The sequence below is a fragment of the Bufo bufo genome, chromosome 6 (genome assembly GCF_905171765.1).
Source record: "Bufo bufo chromosome 6, aBufBuf1.1, whole genome shotgun sequence".
NCBI lineage: Eukaryota > Metazoa > Chordata > Amphibia > Anura > Bufonidae > Bufo > Bufo bufo.
Window position 1 is genome coordinate 6410121 of NC_053394.1, and position 20754 is coordinate 6430874.

The window sequence follows — 20754 nt, forward strand, 5'->3', positions numbered from 1 at the left end:
CCATTATCTGAGTGTTTGCGATTGATTTGCTTCTTTCGCCAAAACGTGTGGATAAATGCGGCTTTTACCGGAGAGAATTAGCCGCTTCTCCTTGATTGCTGCGGATGCTCCACCACCAGCCATACAGCGGCGGCACCGGCTTCTCTTCTCGCCATTCCCAGTTAATCAAGCGTCCCTTTAAAAGCGCCGAAGTGCTCACTGAACACCGTTATTACGGCGTCCGATCGGAGCGGGAGAAAAGCGCCAAATAAAGGAAGAAAATGAAGCTGCACAATGGTCCGAAACCTTAAAGCCGCAGAAAGTAAATATGATTACGCTCTTTCTTCGCCGGTATAAGCGCGGCCGCCGTGAAAGGAAGGGGTAATTTAGTATTGACAAAAAAACGGACTGGAGGCTCATTGTGCGCACAATATCACCTGCCCCTCCTCCGCCATTGTAACAGGGAATCATGGGAGATGTTGACGATGAAGGTGACAATTAAGATCTAATTGCAGGTTCCACGCACCAGACGGACGCGGGCTCCTACAGGCTGAAGACTGTTCTGTATTACACTACGCCAGTCCTCCCAAAACACATCCAGAGCTGCATTCACAATTCTGCTGTTGCATCATGTCTCATCTTCCAGTTACATCCAGAGCTGCATTCACAATTCTGCTGTTGCATCATGTCTCATCTTCCAGTTACATCCAGAGCTGCATTCACAATTCTGCTTTTACACTGTTCCTTAGGCCTCATGCACACAACCGTTTTTTTAATCTGTGTCCGTTGTTCCATTTTTCGTGATTTTCTGCAGACCCATTGACTTTCAATGGGTCCGTTGAAAATTCGGCTAATGCACCGTTTGTCATCCGCGTCCGTGATCCGTGGTTCGAGTCCGTCAAAAAAATATGACCTGTCCTATTTTTTTCACGGAAAACGGTTCGCGGACCCATTCAAGTCAATGGGACCGTGAAAAAACACGGAGGCACACAAGATTGTCGTCCGCGTCCGTTTTTTTCCTATCATTTGCATGGCAAACTTGACTTAGACTTTTTTTTACTTTCCTTCATGGCTGGTGGTCCTCCAAAAATAAAGGAAGACACACGGAAACAAAAACAGAAACAGATCACAGAACAACGGAACCCCATTTTGCGGAACGGAACACAACAACGGTCGTGTGCATGAGGCCTTATACTCCAGTTATAGTCAGGGGCACATCTACTATTCTGCTGTGACACATCCAGAGCTGCATTCACAATTCCGCTATTGCATCATGTCTTATCTTCCAGTTACAACCAGAGCTGCATTCACAATTCTGCTTTTATACTGTTCCTTATACTCCAGTTATAGACAGGGGTAGATCTACTATTCTGCTGTGACACGTCCAGAGCTGCATTCACAATTCTGCTATTGCATCATGTCTCCTCTTCCAGTTACACCCAGAGCTGCAATCCCCATCATGCTGTAGTGTCTCATACTACAATCAACTCCAGAGCCGCATTCACAATTCTGCTATTATACTGTTCTGTATACTCTAGTGACATCCAAAGCGGCACTTGCAATCTTACTCTTACATAATGTTCTGTACTCTGAAAACATGTAGAGCAGCAGTCATCATGCTTTGTACTCCAGTCACACTGAGAGCTGCAGACACATTCATGGTGTTACATCATGCCACGTGTACCACAGTAGACATCAGTGCGGCATTCTCAATGTTGCCGTTATAGATCTTGTAACTCAGTGACCTCCAGAGCTGCAGTTATAATTATGGGCCCGTAGCCCCCCCCCCCCCCCCCCCCCCCCCCCCAATTTGGCTGCGCCCTATAATACCCTGCACCCAGGTACACTGCATTGTGGGAGACGCAGTGTAGATCAGCCAGGTGTGAACACAACATCTCCAGCAGGACAGGCGCTGTGCAGACAAGGATCCAGTAGGTGGCAGTCATGTAACATGAGAGGCTGAATTGTGGATGCAGCTCTGGATGTGACTGCAGCATAAAGCATGATGTGATATTCGGAACCACTGCGCCATTTATCAGAAGCGTACGGCAATGTTCTCGCTGCGGGGGATTAATCACCAGTTATAATACACGGCGCAGAGTCCATTACAGCCGAGCAGCCCATTGTTACCTCTCGTAGATAATAAGCAGCTGCCACCGTGAAACGCGCGGTCGCCTGAAGGAGGCTAAAGAAGTTCCAAGGAAAATGTATACGTAAAATACTAAACAGAAGGAACATTACTCCCATCATCCTCACTACCACCACTAACATTCCTTTAATCCGGCGCCAGTCACTGGTACTGGATTGGAGGAAGTAAATGGCAGGGCACAGGGCTGCTGGCAGGGAAAGGGTTAACACTCACCGATGTCATAGGCCAGGAAGTCTGCTGAGAAGCACTTGGCGCCGTTGCTCAGGGACGTGTCGTTATGCGTGTTGCCGCCAAACACCAGCATGGCGCCGCTGATCAGCACGGCAGAGTGCAGGTACCGCGACAGCCCGCTCTCCTTCAGGATCATCCTGGAACATGAAGGGAGAAGTCACCACAACACACAACAAGTCTCAAGACCTCTGCTGGCTGTCACTGAATAGCGAGGTTCTGCTCCAGGACAGGAGGCTGAAAACCTGTCCTGACCTAATATTTCTCACTGCTGGGGGTTTGTTACAATGTTCCTGAGAGCCGAGCAGCACGCCGCTCACCTGTTTGTTACGATGTATCAGTCTGGTCAGCCTGGATACAATTGTAACAAAACTTCATCTGCGAGAAGTATTAGGTCAGAATGAGGTGTTTTTTTTTACACTTTGGATATAAGCAAAACGTCTCCATTCCCCGACAGCAAGCAGGGGCCTTAAGATTTGATGCAGAAAGTTTCAGTGGGAGAGAAACGAGATGGAGGTGGCGGCGTGAAAAAACGTAAATGGGAACAAAAAAGGTCAGAATATAAAGAGATACAGACGGGGAAAATAAATACGGCAAGTTTTAATAACTGACGCGGCCTCCATGGGAAAGGTCGGGGGCCCGGGGCCGGAGCTGCCCTTTCTGGGGTAACAGATTTGCTTAATTCTTGCCCTGTGGTTGTGATACTTATGAATAAACGTGCGGTCAGCGAGCGCTGCTCTGGGGGTTCATTATCTGTGAGCTGAGACGTCGCCTCCTCCTCTATCTGAGCAGAGAACGTGCAGCACAATCTATAGATATAGGTGCTGAAGCCCCGAGACTGCGCCTCTTAAAGGGAAACCGCCCCGGCTTGTTCAGGGTCTGCACGGAGCCCACTGTGGCCATCTGCCCCTCTATCCTATCACAGGTCGACCGATTACAGCTCCTGCCTGGTTAATGCAGCCCTGGTCTGTAGAGATAAGATCACTGCAGCGCCACCATGCAGGGAGGACCCCGGGGCAGCTCCCCGGACTGGCACGTATCTGCCTTAAAGGGGAAGTGCAGCTTAATTTCAATGTTAGTGATTTGCCCCCGGCTTGTCGCATTTCCATCAGTCCAGTCGTCCCAGGCACAAGCGTTTCCTAACATTTCCAGCGCGATGCCCCCTCCTCCCGCAGCAGCCCCCCGGGTCAGGTGGGGGCGTCATGGCCTCTCCAGGCACAAATTAAACCAGTGAGTGAGAGATGGAGCTTAATCATCCGAGGTGCTGGGAAGGAAAGGTCAACGTACGAGTGCGCGGACCATCCGGGCGCCGCTCATCCCATAAGGAACCATGCTGGATCAACAGCTTAGAGTCAGTGTTTGTGCAGTCTATTCTGCAAAGCAAGCGCCAGATAGGTCACTGGTAACCCCTGCACTGCCAGACTGGAGCACTGCATAGTAAAACTGAAGGATCTAGGAGCCCTCTGCTTGCTGTCGGTGAATGGAAGCATTCTACATCCTGAGGTTAAAAACCCATCTTGACTTCTTCTTGCAGTGGCTGAGGGTTTGCTACAATTGTATCCAGTCTGGACAATGCTCTGAGAGCCCAGACTCCAGACTGATACAGTGTAACAAAGCTCTTGATAATGGAATTCTAATACTAGAATTAAACTGAACCCCCATAATCTCCTCGCGGTCTATGGTGACCCCATCACATCAGCAGGCGGTAGCGCGGCCCCTGTGGACTACGAATACAGCGCTGGTCTGGACTATAGAGGATATCACATCATGAGCTGCACTCTATTGTTGAACCCACCAGGTGCGGGTGTTGACTTCGTATCGGTACAGGTCGTCCACCAGGCCGTACTTGTTCCCGGGAAGGGCTTTGTATCCTCCGTGCACATAGGCAGACCTTGTGATCGGGTCGTAGACGCTGGTGTGGCCGTATCCCCCCTGCACGATGGCCCCCCGCGTGTCAGGCACCAGCCAGGTGTTGGACCCTGCGAACGAGAAATGTGAGAGAAGGGAAACTATCAGCAAGCAGGCGCCAGCTCCACCGAAGACCACCAGGGATGTCCCCGGTAACCCCTTTACCACCATAGACCACCAGGGATGTCCCCGGTAACCCCTTTACCACCGTAGACCACGATTATCTGTACTAGGAGAGTTATCACTGTGTTATATGAGATGTTACATAGGACTGCAGGTGACATCTACTACATTATCTGTACTCAGAGAGTTATCACTGTGTTATCTGTGGTGTTACATAGGACTGCAGGTGACATCTACTACATTATCTGTACTCAGAGAGGTATCACTGTGTTATCTGTGGTGTTACATAGGACTGCAGGTGACATCTACTACATTATCTGTACTCAGAGAGGTATCACTGTGTTATCTGTGGTGTTACATAGGACTGCAGGTGACATCTGCTACATTATCTGTACTCAGAGAGTTATCACTGTGTTATCTGTGGTGTTACATAGGACTGCAGGTGACATCTACTACATCATCTGTACTCAGAGAGTTATCACTGTGTTATCTGTGGTGTTACATAGGACTGCAGGTGACATGTACTACATTATCTGTACTCAGAGAGATATCACTGTGTTATCTGTGGTGTTACATAGGACTGCAGGTGACATCTACTACATTATCTGTACTCAGAGAGATATCACTGTGTTATCTGTGGTGTTACATAGGACTGCAGGTGACATCTACTACATTATCTGTACTCAGAGAGTTATCACTGTGTTATCTGTGGTGTTACATAGGACTGCAGGTGACATCTACTACATTATCTGTACTCAGAGAGTTATCACTGTGTTATCTGTGGTGTTACATAGGACTGCAGGTGACATGTACTACATTGTCTGTACTCAGAGAGTTATCACTGTGTGATCTGTGGTGTTACATAGGACTGCAGGTGACATCTACTACATTACCTGTACTCAGAGAGCTATCAATGTCTTATCTGTGGTGTTACATAGGACTGCAGGTGACATCTACTACATTATCTGTACTCAGAGAGCTATCAATGTCTTATCTGTGGTGTTACATAGGACTGCAGGTGACATCTACTACATTATCTGTACTCAGAGAGCTATTACTGTGTTATCTGTGGTGTTACATAGGACTGCAGGTGACATCTACTACATTATCTGTACTCAGAGAGTGATCCCTGTGTTATCTGTGGTGTTACATAGGACTGCAGGTGACATCTACTACATTATCTGTACTCAGAGAGTGATCCCTGTGTTGTCTGTGGTGTTACATAGGACTGCAGGTGACATCTACTACATTATCTGTACTAAGAGAGTTATCACTGTGTTATCTGTAGTGTTACATAGGACTGCAGGTGACATCTACTACATTATCTGTACTCAGAGAGATATCACTGTGTTATCTGTGGTGTTACATAGGACTGCAGGTGACATCTACTACATTATCTGTACTCAGAGAGCTATCATTGTGTTATCTGTAGTGTTACATAGGACTGCAGGTGACATCTGCTACATTATCTGTACTCAGAGAGTTATCACTGTGTTATCTGTGGTGTTACATAGGACTGCAGGTGACATCTACCACATTATCTGTACTCAGAGAGTTATCACTGTGTTATCTGTGGTGTTACATAGGACTGCAGGTGACATCTACCACATTATCTGTACTCAGAGAGTTATCACTGTGTTATCTGTGGTGTTACATAGGACTGCAGGTGACATCTACTACATTATCTATACTCAGAGAGTTATCACTGTGTTATCTGTGGTGTTACATAGGACTGCAGGTGACATGTACTACATTGTCTGTACTCAGAGAGTTATCACTGTGTGATCTGTGGTGTTACATAGGACTGCAGGTGACATCTACTACATTACCTGTACTCAGAGAGCTATCAATGTCTTATCTGTGGTGTTACATAGGACTGCAGGTGACATCTACTACATTATCTGTACTCAGAGAGCTATTACTGTGTTATCTGTGGTGTTACATAGGACTGCAGGTGACATCTACTACATTATCTGTACTCAGAGAGTGATCCCTGTGTTATCTGTGGTGTTACATAGGACTGCAGGTGACATCTACTACATTATCTGTACTCAGAGAGTGATCCCTGTGTTGTCTGTGGTGTTACATAGGACTGCAGGTGACATCTACTACATTATCTGTACTAAGAGAGTTATCACTGTGTTATCTGTAGTGTTACATAGGACTGCAGGTGACATCTATTACATTATCTGTACTCAGAGAGTTATCACTGTGTTATCTGTGGTGTTACATGGGACTGCAGGTGACATCTACTACATTATCTGTACTAAGAGAGTTATCACTGTGTTATCTGTGGTGTTACATAGGACTGCAGGAGACATCTACTACATCATCTGTACTCAGAGAGATATCACTGTGTTATCTGTGGTGTTACATAGGACTGCAGGTGACATCTACTACATTATCTGTACTCAGAGAGCTATCACTGTGTTATCTGTAGTGTTACATAGGACTGCAGGTGACATCTACTACATTATCTGTACTCAAGAGTTATCCCTGTGTTATCTGTGGTGTTACATAGGACTGCAGGTGACATCTACTACATTATCTGTACTCAGAGAGTTATCACGGTGCTATCTGTGGTGTTACATAGGACTGCAGGTGACATCTACTACATTATCTGTACTCAGAGAGTTATCACTGTGTGATCTGTGGTGTTACATAGGACTGCAGGTGACATCTACTACATTATCTGTACTCAGAGAGCTATCACTGTGTTATCTGTGGTGTTACATAGGACTGCAGGTGACATCTACTACATTATCTGTACTCAGAGAGTTATCACTGTGTTATCTGTGGTGTTACATAGGACTGCAGGAGACATCTACTACATCATCTGTACTCAGAGAGATATCACTGTGTTATCTGTGGTGTTACATAGGACTGCAGGTGACATCTACTACATTATCTGTACTCAGAGAGCTATCACTGTGTTATCTGTAGTGTTACATAGGACTGCAGGTGACATCTACTACATTATCTGTACTCAAGAGTTATCCCTGTGTTATCTGTGGTGTTACATAGGACTGCAGGTGACATCTACTACATTACCTGTACTCAGAGAGTTATCACGGTGCTATCTGTGGTGTTACATAGGACTGCAGGTGACATCTACTACATTATCTGTACTCAGAGAGTTATCACTGTGTTATCTGTGGTGTTACATAGGACTGCAGGTGACATCTACTACATTATCTGTACTCAGAGTTATCACTGTGTTATCTGTGGTGTTACATAGGACTGCAGGTGACATCTACTACATTATCTGTACTCAGAGAGTTATCACTGTGTTATCTGTGGTGTTACATAGGACTGCAGGTGACATCTACTACATTACCTGTACTCAGAGACCGCACCGCAGTCCAGTTCTTGCTGTGAATTGTATTGTGGGTCAGGTTTCATCCACTTTGCTGGTATGTAGACGCCGTGGACTTAGGCCTCATGCACACGACCATTGTTCTGGTCCACATCCGAGCTGCATTTTTTGCGGCTCAGGTGCGGATCCATTCACTTCAATGGGTCCGCAAAAGATGCGGACAGCACTCCGTGTGCTGTCCGCATCCGTTGCTCCGTTCCGCGGCCCCGCAAAAAAAATATAGCATGTCCTATTCTTGTCCGTTTTGCGGACAAGAATAGGCATTTCTACAATGCGCCGCCAGTTCCGTTCCGCAAATTGCGGAAGGCACACGGGCGGCTTCCGTTTTTTGCGGATCCGCGATTTGCGGTCGTGTGCATGAGGCCTTAGTGTCACAGATTTCCCGATGACAGTTCTGGTGGGCCCTAGACACCCCAGTCCGACACTGACCACCCCAGACCACCAGGGAGGTTATCATTAACCCTGTCACCACCATAGACCACCAGGGAGGTAATCATTAACCCTGTCACCACCATAGACCACCAGGGATGTTCACCATTAACCCCTTCAATTGTGAGGACTAAGAGCAATGGTCTGCGGAGAAACTGGAATGATCTGCAGATCTCCCCCCACACAGGCCGTGGATTCATCATTTATAGTCACGGTCTCTTCCCATAATTCCCTGCAGCTTCCTATATTGGGTAGATACCATAGTTGTGCTCATCCTGAGCCTCCTGGTTTGTGCACAGAATGCCAGAACAAGAGTAAGAATGAGGCAGGAATGTGAGAAGAGGAAGCGGGGGAATAAAACTCCACAGAACGCAGATTTATATGACATTCAGTATCTGTGGAAAGACGGATGAGAACATCAGGGCCGGACACAGGAGGACGCCCCCGCTATAAATCTGGCAGCAAATGCCGCTGTTATCCAGGGGTCTCAGGTGCCACATCAGATGTTCAGTTAATGCTACAATGTAGCAGCTGACAGAGAATTTTATGGCTGGATACATTGTAACAATCCCTGAGCAGCGCTAGGTGAAGAAGTAAACAAGAATGTTCCAATTCACTGACAGCAAGCAGAGATGACAAAGTAACATGCCAACAAACAGAAAAGTATCTTAACTCCTTAAAGGCTAAGCAATTTTTTATTTTATTTTTCATCATCACATTACATTCTTCTAAAAACAGCGCCACCCCTGCCCAGAGGTCGTGTGCGGTATCACAGGTCAGCCCCATTCGTTTCCAGACACAACCCACGGACTGGAGAGGCGCCGTTTCTGGATTAAAGTAGCCATGTTTTCTAAACCTGTAAGACCCCTGTAAAGAGGCGCCCCCCCCCCCCCACCTCTCCTCACAGCAGGTGTATTCCCAGCGATGCAGCCACATTGTGATGTTACTCTCTTATTCCTTCTGGAAATTATTCAATAAAATAACAATTGTGTTTCCAATCCCCGTCAACAGCGTCTCAACACACACTGTCCAAGACGTGGCGCTGACACGGGGAATGGTGGGAGCTCCGATGGCGGTATACAGGAGGAGGAGCCCATCGTCTAACCGCAGTTCCAGAGGCAAAGGCCTCATGCACACGACCGTTGTGTGCATCCGCGGCCGTTGTTCCGTTTTCCCTTTTTTTTTTTCGCTGACCCATTGACTTTCAATGGGTCCGTGGAAAAGTTGGAAAATGCACCGTTTTGCAGCCGCATCCGTGATCCGTTTTTCCTGTCCGTCAAAAAAATATGACCTGTCCTATTTTTTTGACGGACAACGGTTCACGGACCCATTCAAGTCAATGGGTCCGTGAAAAAACACGGATACACACAAGATTGCCATCCGCGTCCGTGGTCGTAGGCTTCTTTCACACAGACAGATCCGCAGATCCTTCTGCATAAAAGCTTTTTCAGAGCTGAGTTTTCACTTCGTGAAAACTCAGATCCGACAGTATATTCTAACACAGAGGCGTTCCCATAGTGATTGGGACGCTTCTAGTTAGAATATACTAAGAACTGTGTACATGACTGCCCTCTGCTGCCTGGCAGCACCCGATTTCTTACAGGGGGCTGTGATCCGCACAATTAACCCCTCAGTTGCTGCACCTGAGAGGCTAATTGTGCGTATCATAGCCCCCTGTAAGAGATCATGTGCTGCCAGGCAGCAGGGGGCAGACCCCCCTCCCTCCCCAGTTTTAAATTCATTGGTGGCCAGTGTGCCCCCCCCCCCCTCCCTCCCCTGTAGTTAACACATTGATGGCCAGTGCGGCCGGCCCTCCCTCCCCTGTATTACTGTAGATTCATTGGTGGCCAGTGGGGCCCCCCCCCTCACTCCCCGGTAATTAACACATTGGTGGCAAGTGGGTCCCCCTCCCTCCCCTGTAGTACTGTACATTCATTGGTGGCCAGTGAGCCCCCTCCCTCCCCCTCCAAATTAAAATCTCCCCCCCTATCATTGGTGGCAGCGGAGAGTTCCGATCGGAGTCCCAGTTTAATCGCTGGGGCTCCGATCGGTAACCATGGCAACCAGGACGCTACTGCAGTCCTGGTTGCCATGGTTAGTTAGCAATTTTAGAAGCATTATACTTACCTGCGAGCTGCGATGTCTGTGTCTGGCCGGGCGCTCCTCCTACTGGTAAGTGAAAGGTCTGTGCTATAAGCAATGCACCGCACAGACCTGTCACTTACCAGTAGGAGGAGCGCCCGGCCGGTCACAGACATCGCAGGTAAGTATAATGCTTCTAAAAATTGCTAAGTAACCATGGCAACCAGGACTGCAGTAGCGTCCTAGTTGCCATGGTTACCGATCGGAGCCCCAGCGATTAAACTGGGACTCCGATCGGAACTCTCCGCTGCCACCAATGATAGGGGGGGGATTTTAATTAGGAGGGGGAGGGAGGGGGGGCCCACTGGCCACCAATGAATGTACAATAATACAGGGGAGGGAGGGGGGGCCCACTGGCCACCAATGAATGTAATACAGGGGAGGCAGGGAGGGAGGGAGGGGGGGCACTGGCCACCAATGAATCTACAGTAATACAGGGGAGGGAGGGAGGGAAGTCGGGAGGGGGGGCCGGCCGCACTGGCCACCAATGTGTTAAATACAAGGGAGGGAGGGGGGGCCCACTGGCCACCAATGAATCTACAGTACTACAGGGGAGGGAGGGGGGCCCACTGGCCACCAATGAATTTAAAACTGCGTAGGGAGGGGGGTCTGCCCCCTCCTGCCTGGCAGCACATGATCTCTTACAGGGGGCTATGATACGCACAATTAACCCCTCAGGACCTGAGGGGTTAATTGTGCGGATCACATCCCCCTGTAAGAGATCGGGTGCTGCCAGGCAGCAGGGGGCAGTCATGTACACAGTTCGTAGGATATTCTAACTTGAAGCGTCCCCATCACTATGGGAACGCCTCTGTGTTAGAATATACTGTCGGATATGAGTTTTCACAATCTAACTCAAATCCGATGGTATATTCTAACATAGAGGTGTTCCCATGGTGATGGGTCAATGGGGGACGGATCCGTTTGCAATTGCACCATATTGTGTCAACGTCAAACGGATCCGTCCCCATTGACTTGCATTGTAATTCAGGACGGATCCGTTTGGCTCCGCACGGCCAGGCGGACACCAAAACGACTTTTTCTTTATGTCCGTGGATCCTCCAAAAATCAAGGAAGACCCACGGACGAAAAAACGGTCACGGATCACGGACCTACGGACCCCGTTTTTGCGGACCTTAAAAAAAACGGTCGTGTGCATGAGGCCAAACTCTGTAAATGCAGCTCTGGGTGTGACTGGAGTATTAGAAACGGCATGGCCTTATAATGAAGTACAGTTAGAGGGGTTTTCAGGCCATAAATATTTATAGTCTATCCACTGTATAGGGGGTCTGACTGCCGGGCCCCCATCTAGTCATAGACAAGGGGGCCCCAGTCTCCATCCCACCCGATTGCACAATAAAGAGCGTGAGGAGCGCAGCACTGGGACTCGGTGCCAGGTCAGCAGCTGGCCCATAAGTATCTGGTTCTGGGAAAGCTGGGTGATGACCAATATGGAGCAAACACTGGTAGTCACCCAGCTTTCCCAGGATCCTGATAGGTAACTGCCTGGTTATGCAGTTCTATAGGAGGAGATCAAGGGGAGCGATGAAGAGAGGGGGGCAGTATTAGGGTACAGGCGCTGGTATGTGGGGGCATTGCTCAATGGCATCGCTGCACCCCCACTGGCATGGCAGACCATCAGTGAGCAGGTAAGGCAGGGGGAGGGGAGCAGCCCCCCCACAGCAGAACCAATCCTCACCTTCCCCCACTCCCACAGCAGGACCAATCCTCACCTCCCCCCACTCCCACAGCAGGACCAATCCTCACCTCCCCCCACAGCAGGACCAATCCTCACCTCCCCCCACAGCAGGACCATTCCTCACCTCCCCCCACAGCAGGACCATTCCTCACCTCCCCCCACAGCAGGACCAATCCTCACCCCACCCGCCACTCCCACAGCAGGACCAATCCTCACCCCCCCACTCCCACAGCAGGACCAATCCTCACCCCCCCACTCCCACAGCAGGACCAATCCTCACCTCCCCCCACTCCCACAGCAGGACCAATCCTCACCCCTTCACTCCCACAGCAGGACCAATCCTCACCCCCCCACTCCCACAGCAGGACCAATCCTCACCCCCCCACTCCCACAGCAGGACCAATCCTCACCTCCCCCCACTCCCACAGCAGGACCAATCCTCACCCCCCCCCCCCCACTCCCACAGCAGGACCAACCCCCCCCCCCCCCCCCCCACTCCCACAGCAGGACCAATCCTCCCCCCCCCCCCACTCCCACAGCAGGATCAATCCTCACCTCCCCCCCACTCCCACAGCAGGATCAATCCTCACCTCCCTTCACTCCCACAGCAGGACCAATCCTCACCTCCCCCCACTCCAACAGCAGGACCAATCCTCACCCCCCCACTCCCACAGCACCACAGCAGGACCAATCCTCACCCCCCCACTCCCACAGCAGGACCAATCCTCACCTCCCCCCACTCCCACAGCAGGACCAATCCTCACCCCCCCCCCACTCCCACAGCAGGACCAATCATCACCCCCCCACTCCCACAGCAGGATCAATCCTCACCTCCCCCCACTCCCACAGAAGGACCAATCCTCACCTCCCCCCACTCCCACAGCAGGACCAATACTCACCCCCCCACTCCCACAGCAGGACCAATCCTCACCTCCCCCCACTCCCACAGCAGGACCAATACTCACCCCCCCACTCCCACAGCAGGACCAATCCTCACCTCCCCCCACTCCCACAGCAGGACCAATCCTCACCTCCCCCCACTCCCACAGCAGGACCAATCCTCACCCCCCCCTCCCACAGCAGGACCAGTCCTGACCACCCGCACCCCTATAATCTAGATGAAGATGAGGTACCCTGCGGGCATGACCCGGCACGGTGCCCGCTGCTGCCACCGCCCAGTGAGGTGTAATATGGAGTAATTAATCATGTGATACATTGTATCATGTGAAACAGAGAAAAGGTGGAATATGAAGAGGGAAAATCCATGATGCCCCCCCCCAGCTGGCAGGAGCAGCCGCGCTCCTCTACAAAGCACTGGTCGTACGATAGAGGCGCGAGTCACCTTGAGCCTCTCACCGAGGACGGCAGAATTTTATGAGGTATTACTAACCGAAACCAAAATAAATTTCCCTCTGGACTGGAGCAGGAAAAAAGACAAAGCTTTATGATCCAAGTTAGTAAAACTCGCCATATCATTCCCTGCGGAGATTTATGGCGGCGCTGGCAGCCATTAGACAGAGCGTGGAAGAAAGGGCACTCACAGCGTCCCTGGCATCCACAGGAAGAGGGGGGTCCGCTCTCCGACAGGGGGACCCCCCCTACAATTAACCTCCAGCACTTACACCGAATGACTTAATCCATAACGCTGAGAACGTCCGCAGCTCTAGGAGTGTGCAGAGAAATTCATCATCAGCCAAAACGGGCGGCAGATTTAAAGGGCCGGCAGCCAGAAGTCTGCAAATAAGGCTTCAGCAGAGCGTCAAGACCATCCTAAGACTATTCGGGACTTAATTCTTCATCGTTTTCAAGACCTCTGCTTGCTGTCGGCAAATGGGAAAATGGGAACATTTCAATTTTGGCTGAAAACCTGTACAGACCTAAAGCTTCTCACAGCTGAGGGTTTGTTACAATTGTATCCAACCTCAGATCACTCCTATGCCTAAATCTCATAGCAGAGGCAAAAAGCCGAATTACAGGACCCAACGCCTCCACACCCATCTGTATGAGAAAAGGGGCAAAATAATACGCCTCCGCCACGATCACAGCTCTGAGGGCACCGGAGGTCGTCTACTGGAAATTCTCTCTGCAATCAACGCAAATGTCATCTGCATCCAAAAACGGAGCTGCAGGTTTATAGGAGGTGACCTGGGGCCAAAGCTGACAAGGGGCCCCACAAGACCCAGAGTAATGGCATAATAACAGCCTCCACAGGAGGATCATCTGTGACCTCTCATCACATACAGACCTGATGTCCTTGACAGTGAGTGCAGCTCTGGAGTATAATACAGGATCAGTACAGGACAAGTAATGTATGTACACACTGACTGCACCAGCAGAATAGTGAGTGCAGCTCTGGAGTATAATACTGGATGTAACTCAGGATCAGTCCAGGATAAGTAATGTATGTACACAGTGACTGCACCAGCAGAATAGTGAGTGCAGCTCTGGAGTATAATACAGGATGTAACTCAGGATCAGTACAAGATAAGTAATGTATGTACACAGTGACTGCACCAGCAGAATAGTGAGTGCAGCTCTGGAGTATAATACAGGATCAGGACAGGATAAGTAATGTATGTACACAGTGACTCCACCAGCAGAATAGTGAGTGCAGCTCTGGAGTATAATACAGGATGTAACTCAGGGTCAGTACAGGATAAGTAATGTATGTACACAGTGACTGCACCAGCAGAATAGTAAGTGCAGCTCTGGAGTATAATACAGGATGTAACTCAGGATCAGTACTGGATAAGTAATGTATGTACACAGTGACTGCACCAGCAGAATAGTGAGTGCAGCTCTGGAGTATAATACAGGATGTATCTCAGGATCAGTACAGGATAAGTAATGTATGTACACAGTGACTGCACCAGCAGAATAGTGAGTGCAGCTCTGGAGTATAATACAGGATGTAACTCAGGATCAGTACAGGATAAGTAATGTATGTACACAGTGACTGCACCAGCAGAATAGTGAGTGCAGCTCTGGAGTGTAATACAGGATGTAACTCAGGATCAGTACAGGATAAGTAATGTATGTACACAGTGACTGCACCAGCAGAATAGTGAGTGCAGCTCTGGAGTATAATACAGGATGTAACTCAGGATCAGTACAGGATAGGTAATGTATGTACACAGTGACTGCACCAGCAGAATAGTGAGTGCAGCTCTGGAGTATAATACAGGATACAACTCAGGATCAGTACAGGATAAGTAATGCATGTACACAGTGACTGCACCAGCAGAATAGTGAGTGCAGCTCTGGAGTATAATACAGGATATAACTCAGGATCAGTACAGGATAAGTAATGTATGTACACAGTGACTGCACCAGAAGAATAGTGAGTGCAGCTCTGGAGTATAATACAGGATGTTACTCGGGATCAGTACAGGATAAGTAATGTATGTACACAGTGACTGCCCCAGCAGAATAGTGAGTGCAGCTCTGGAGTATAATACAGGATGTAACACAGGATCAGTACAGGATAAGTAATGTATGTACACAGTGACTGCACCAGCAGAATAGTGAGTGCAGCTCTGGAGTATAATACAGGATGTAACTCAGGATCAGTACAGGATAAGTAATGTATGTACACAGTGACTTCACCAGCAGAATAGTGAGTGCAGCTCTGGAGTATAATACAGGATGTATTATATATAATCTGTATGACGGTGGTCTGGCTGGGGGTCCTGCTTTATTGTACATACTTCGGCTGGTCAAAGAATAAAAATGTGAGTTTCTCCAAGAAATTCTTTCACCTCTATATGTGGGTAATGATGTGAATCTCACCAGATGCGACTTCTGAGCAATTTTACTTTGATCTTTTCACAGATAAGTGGAGGTGACAAGCGGCACATCTGAGGCAAAAGGGAACCTGACAAGGGACAATCACCCCCATAATGCGCCATTACACAAAGCGCCATTACACAAAGCGCACACTACTCCCAGGTGACTTGGTCGATCATAGAGACTGATGATGGCAGTGACTCCTTTCATAACGGGGCACAGCAATAAAGAGATTATAGGAACCTGCCCCTCCTCCAAAGTGTCACCCACCTCCCTGCCTGCACACCGTCACCCACCTCCCTGCCTGCACACCGTCACCCACCTCCCTGCCTGCACACCGTCACCCACCTCCCAGCCTGCACACAGTCACCCACCTCCCTGCCTGCACACAGTCACCCACCTCCCTGCCTGCACACCGTCACCCACCTCCCTGCCTGCACACAGTCACCCACCTCCCTGCCTGCACACCGTCACCCACCTCCCTGCACACCGTCACCCACCTCCCTGTCTGCACACAGTAACCCACCTCCCTGCCTGCACACCGTCACCCACCTCCCTGCACACAGTCACCCACCTCCCTGCCTGCACACAGTAACCCACCTCCCTGCCTGCACACCGTCACCCACCTCCCTGCCTGCACACCGTCACCCACCTCCCTGCCTGCACACCGTCACCCACCTCCCTGCCTGCACACCGTCACCCACCTCCCTGCCTGCACACCGTCACCCACCTCCCTGCCTGCACACCGTCACCCACCACCCTGCCTGCACACAGTCACCCACCTCCCTGCCTGCACACAGTCACCCACCGCCCTGCCTGCACACAGTCACCCACCTCCCTGCCTGCACACCGTCACCCACCTCCCTGCACACAGTCACCTACCTCCCTGCCTGCACACAGTCACCCACCTCCCTGCCTGCACACCGTCACCCACCTCCCTGCCTGCACACCGTCACCCACCTCCCTGCCTGCACACCGTCACCCACCTCCCTGCCTGCACACCGTCACCCACCTCCCTGCCTGCACACAGTCACCCACCTCCCTGCCTGCACACAGTCACCCACCTCCCTGCACACAGTCACCCACCTCCCTGCCTGCACACAGTCACCCACCTCCCTGCCTGCACACAGTCACCCACCTCTCTGCACACCGTCACCCACCTCCCTGCCTGCACACCGTCACCCACCTCCCTGCCTGCACACAGTCACCCACCTCCCTGCACACCGTCACCCACCTCCCTGCCTGCACACAGTCACCCACCTCCCTGCCTGCACACCGTCACCCACCTCTCTGCACACAGTCACCCACCTCCCTGCCTGCACACAGTCACCCACCTCCCTGCCTGCACACAGTCACCCACCTTCCTGCCTGCACACAGTCACCCACCTCCCTGCACACCGTCACCCACCTCCCTGCACACCGTCACCCACCTCCCTGCACACCGTCACCCACCTCCCTGCCTGCACACCGTCACCCACCTCCCTGCCTGCACACAGTCACCCACCTCCCTGCACACCGTCACCCACCTCCCTGCCTGCACACAGTCACCCACCTCCCTGCACACCGTCACCCACCTCCCTGCCTGCACACAGTCACCCACCTCCCTGCCTGCACACCGTCACCCACCTCTCTGCACACAGTCACCCACCTCCCTGCCTGCACACAGTCACCCACCTCCCTGCCTGCACACAGTCACCCACCTTCCTGCCTGCACACAGTCACCCACCTCCCTGCACACCGTCACCCACCTCCCTGCACACCGTCACCCACCTCCCTGCACACCGTCACCCACCTCCCTGCCTGCACACAGTCACCCACCTCCCTGCACACCGTCACCCACCTCCCTGCCTGCACACCGTCACCCACCTCCCTGCCTGCACACAGTCACCCACCTCCCTGCCTGCACACCGTCACCCACCTCCCTGCCTGCACACCGTCACCCACCTCCCTGCCTGCACACCGTCACCCACCTCCCTGCCTGCACACCGTCACCCACCTCCCTGCCTGCACACCGTCACCCACCTCCCTGCCTGCACACCGTCACCCACCTCCCTGCCTGCACACCGTCACCCACCTCCCTGCCTGCACACCGTCACCCACCTCCCTGCCTGCACACCGTCACCCACCTCCCTGCCTGCACACAGTCACCCACCTCCCTGCCTGCACACAGTCACCCACCTCCCTGCACACAGTCACCCACCTCCCTGCCTGCACACAGTCACCCACCTCCCTGCATGCACACAGTCACCCACCTCCCTGCACACCGTCACCCACCTCCCTGCCTGCACACCGTCACCCACCTCCCTGCCTGCACACAGTCACCCACCTCCCTGCCTGCACACAGTCACCCACCTCCCTGCACACAGTCACCCACCTCCCTGCCTGCACACAGTCACCCACCTCCCTGCACACCGTCACCCACCTCCCTGCCTGCACACAGTCACCCACCTCCCTCCCTGCACACAGTCACCCACCTCCCTGCACACCGTCACCCACCTCCCTGCCTGCACACCGTCACTTACCTCCCTCCCTGCACACAGTCACCCACCTCCCTGCACACCGTCACCCACCTCCCTGCCTGCACACCGTCACCCACCTCCCTGCCTGCACACAGTCACCCACCTCCCTGCCTGCACACCGTCACCCACCTCCCTGCCTGCACACAGTCACCCACCTCCCTGCCTGCACACAGTCACCCACCTCCCTGCCTGCACACAGTCACCCACCTCAGTCACCAGTTTCAGAATATTTCCTCCCCATACTTTGAGGGCCGTGCTCAGTTGCCCCCTTGTTTGCCCCGGGGCAGCGCAGCACTCACTCAGGTAATACTCCTGGACGTTGCTGATGTACCCGTAGACCGCAGAGTAACCGAATATGACGACCATCACCACCTCGCGGCTGTCCAGCTCCAGGATGTGCGCCGTGTGCCCCTCCACCGCGTAGTGCTGCCCGTGGTTCAGGACGAGCGGCGCCCGCATGCTCCACGACTTACTGGAGATGTCGAAGATCCAGAGTTCATTGGTGACGTTCCCGCCGCTCGTCTCAATCTTCCCGCCATACATGTAGATCTCATCCTGGAGGGGCAGAAAACGGGGGAGGGGTGATTATATTATACAACAAGCCAGATAGGATCAGCGGTGCAGGGAACATACGGGGTGGGTACGCTGTTACCAGTCCACTGTCAGTCTCCACTGTAGTCCTCGCATTCTACTCATGAATCCCTGGATAAACACACATTTCATTTATCTGGACATTACATCTGCTCCCTGGAAAGCTGGGTGGCCACCAATCCTTCCATGCAGACTGTCATCCAATAACTGGACACGTGTGCGATTCAGGATCTGGAAAAGCTGAATGACAAACCCTGGGAGCGGTAATGGCGGCCATGTTGTTTGTACATCCGGATTGAATGAAACGAGGACACACAATATCGGAACGGAGGCGTAATAGCGTATAATAGAGCGCGCGGTCCACCAAGCGGAAAAACAAATGGCGGCTGGAGCGCAGAGCGACACATTTCTTCAGCTTCCTAATAGGCTTTGTGTTTTAATTCCTCACCATCTTCAAGATCTCTGCTTGCGGTCAGTGAATAGAAACATTCTTGCTTACATCCCAACCTAATACTTCCCACAGCAGAGGGTTTGTTACAATGTGTACTACAATCCTCTAACGTAAACACACCAGCAGAGCTCTCTCCTCTTTTGACAGTTTGTTACAGTGTATCAGTGCAGGTGACATGTGTCATTGTCTAGAATGGACGCAATAGTAACAAACCCTCAGCTGTGAGATGGATACAAAGAAGGAGGTTTCCATTAACTGACAGCAAGCAGAGATCCTGATCCTGGTGAGGAACTGAAATACAATGGTCTATTAGAAAGTTGCAGAACTTCTCATTATACATTTTTATCTACATAGGACTGGATGAGGCTGTGTGGGAGAACTACAAATCTCAGCAGGGCTACTAAGACCCCTGAAGAGGTCCCAAAGGATGGGCACTCATCTGATGTAGAAACTGACTAACGCCAACTGTCTCTCCACATGCTTGCTGACTGTTTCCAGTAATAATCAGCAGAATTGTGAATGTAGCTCTGGAGTATAATAAATGCTGGGCAATGTAATAATAGATACAGAACATGTGGCTGATAGCAGAGGGGCCCTCGGGCAGAGGGGCCCAGACCTGGTTGTGCCCCTCTCCAGGGTAGAGGTGGAGGATTGTGACAAAGGTCATGGAAAGATTGTGGAGGAGGACACACCCCAGACCATCGTGTGGGGGCCAGCATTCTGATCGCAGCTCCGGGGCACACTTCCTGTATTTGCACAATTGAAGATAAATAATGCAAAGCAGCTACAAAGTGACAACCTTTATGCAGATCAGAGTCATGTGACTTCAGCTCCCACAATGCACTGCACCCTGGGATAGGAAACCAGCAGAATTGTGAATGCAGCTCTGGATGTGACCTGAGTATTTACGGGGTTACTCGGCGTCACATGGTCGCTGTTGAGAGGAGCTGAGAGTCAGGAGTGTTTGTCGCCGCGCTCGGCGTCGTATCTCCTCATAAAGTGAGGATAATCTGTAAATGAGGAGACCGGCGGGTGACGCTGCTCATAAATCAGCGGCGGTCCTCGAAGGCAACAAATCAGCAGGGATTAGTATCAGTCGCTGGGATATATTTACACCTCAGTGACAGCGACCGTCTCGCGGGACCGACGGTACGCAGCATATCAGTCAGGTAGATAAGTGGCGCAGGGATCGGGAGCGGCACAAGAATCTGTATGAACACAACGCACCAGCGCTCCGCAGCCACCGTCCGACATATCAAGGAAGGATCTATGGCTCTGCTCATAAGGGGTCTACACGGCCCTCACTACTGGGGAGGGACCTACAGCTCTGCCCAACCTGAGCATGAATAGAATGCAAAAACTGCAGTGAAGACT

At 51.4% G+C, this 20754-nt stretch overlaps 1 protein-coding gene across 1 annotated transcript in view; it reads right to left on the reverse strand.

Moving 5' to 3' along the window:
- Nucleotides 1-20754, reverse strand: part of ATRNL1 (attractin like 1) — a 453110-nt gene that overhangs the window by 357782 nt on the left and 74574 nt on the right. Inside the window, exons 8-10 of the mRNA XM_040438845.1 lie at nucleotides 18638-18893; nucleotides 4152-4335; nucleotides 2342-2496 (exon numbers count right to left, since the gene is read on the reverse strand). Coding sequence (XP_040294779.1) covers nucleotides 2342-2496; nucleotides 4152-4335; nucleotides 18638-18893 — 595 coding nt within the window. The remainder of the gene's footprint in view (nucleotides 1-2341; nucleotides 2497-4151; nucleotides 4336-18637; nucleotides 18894-20754) is intronic.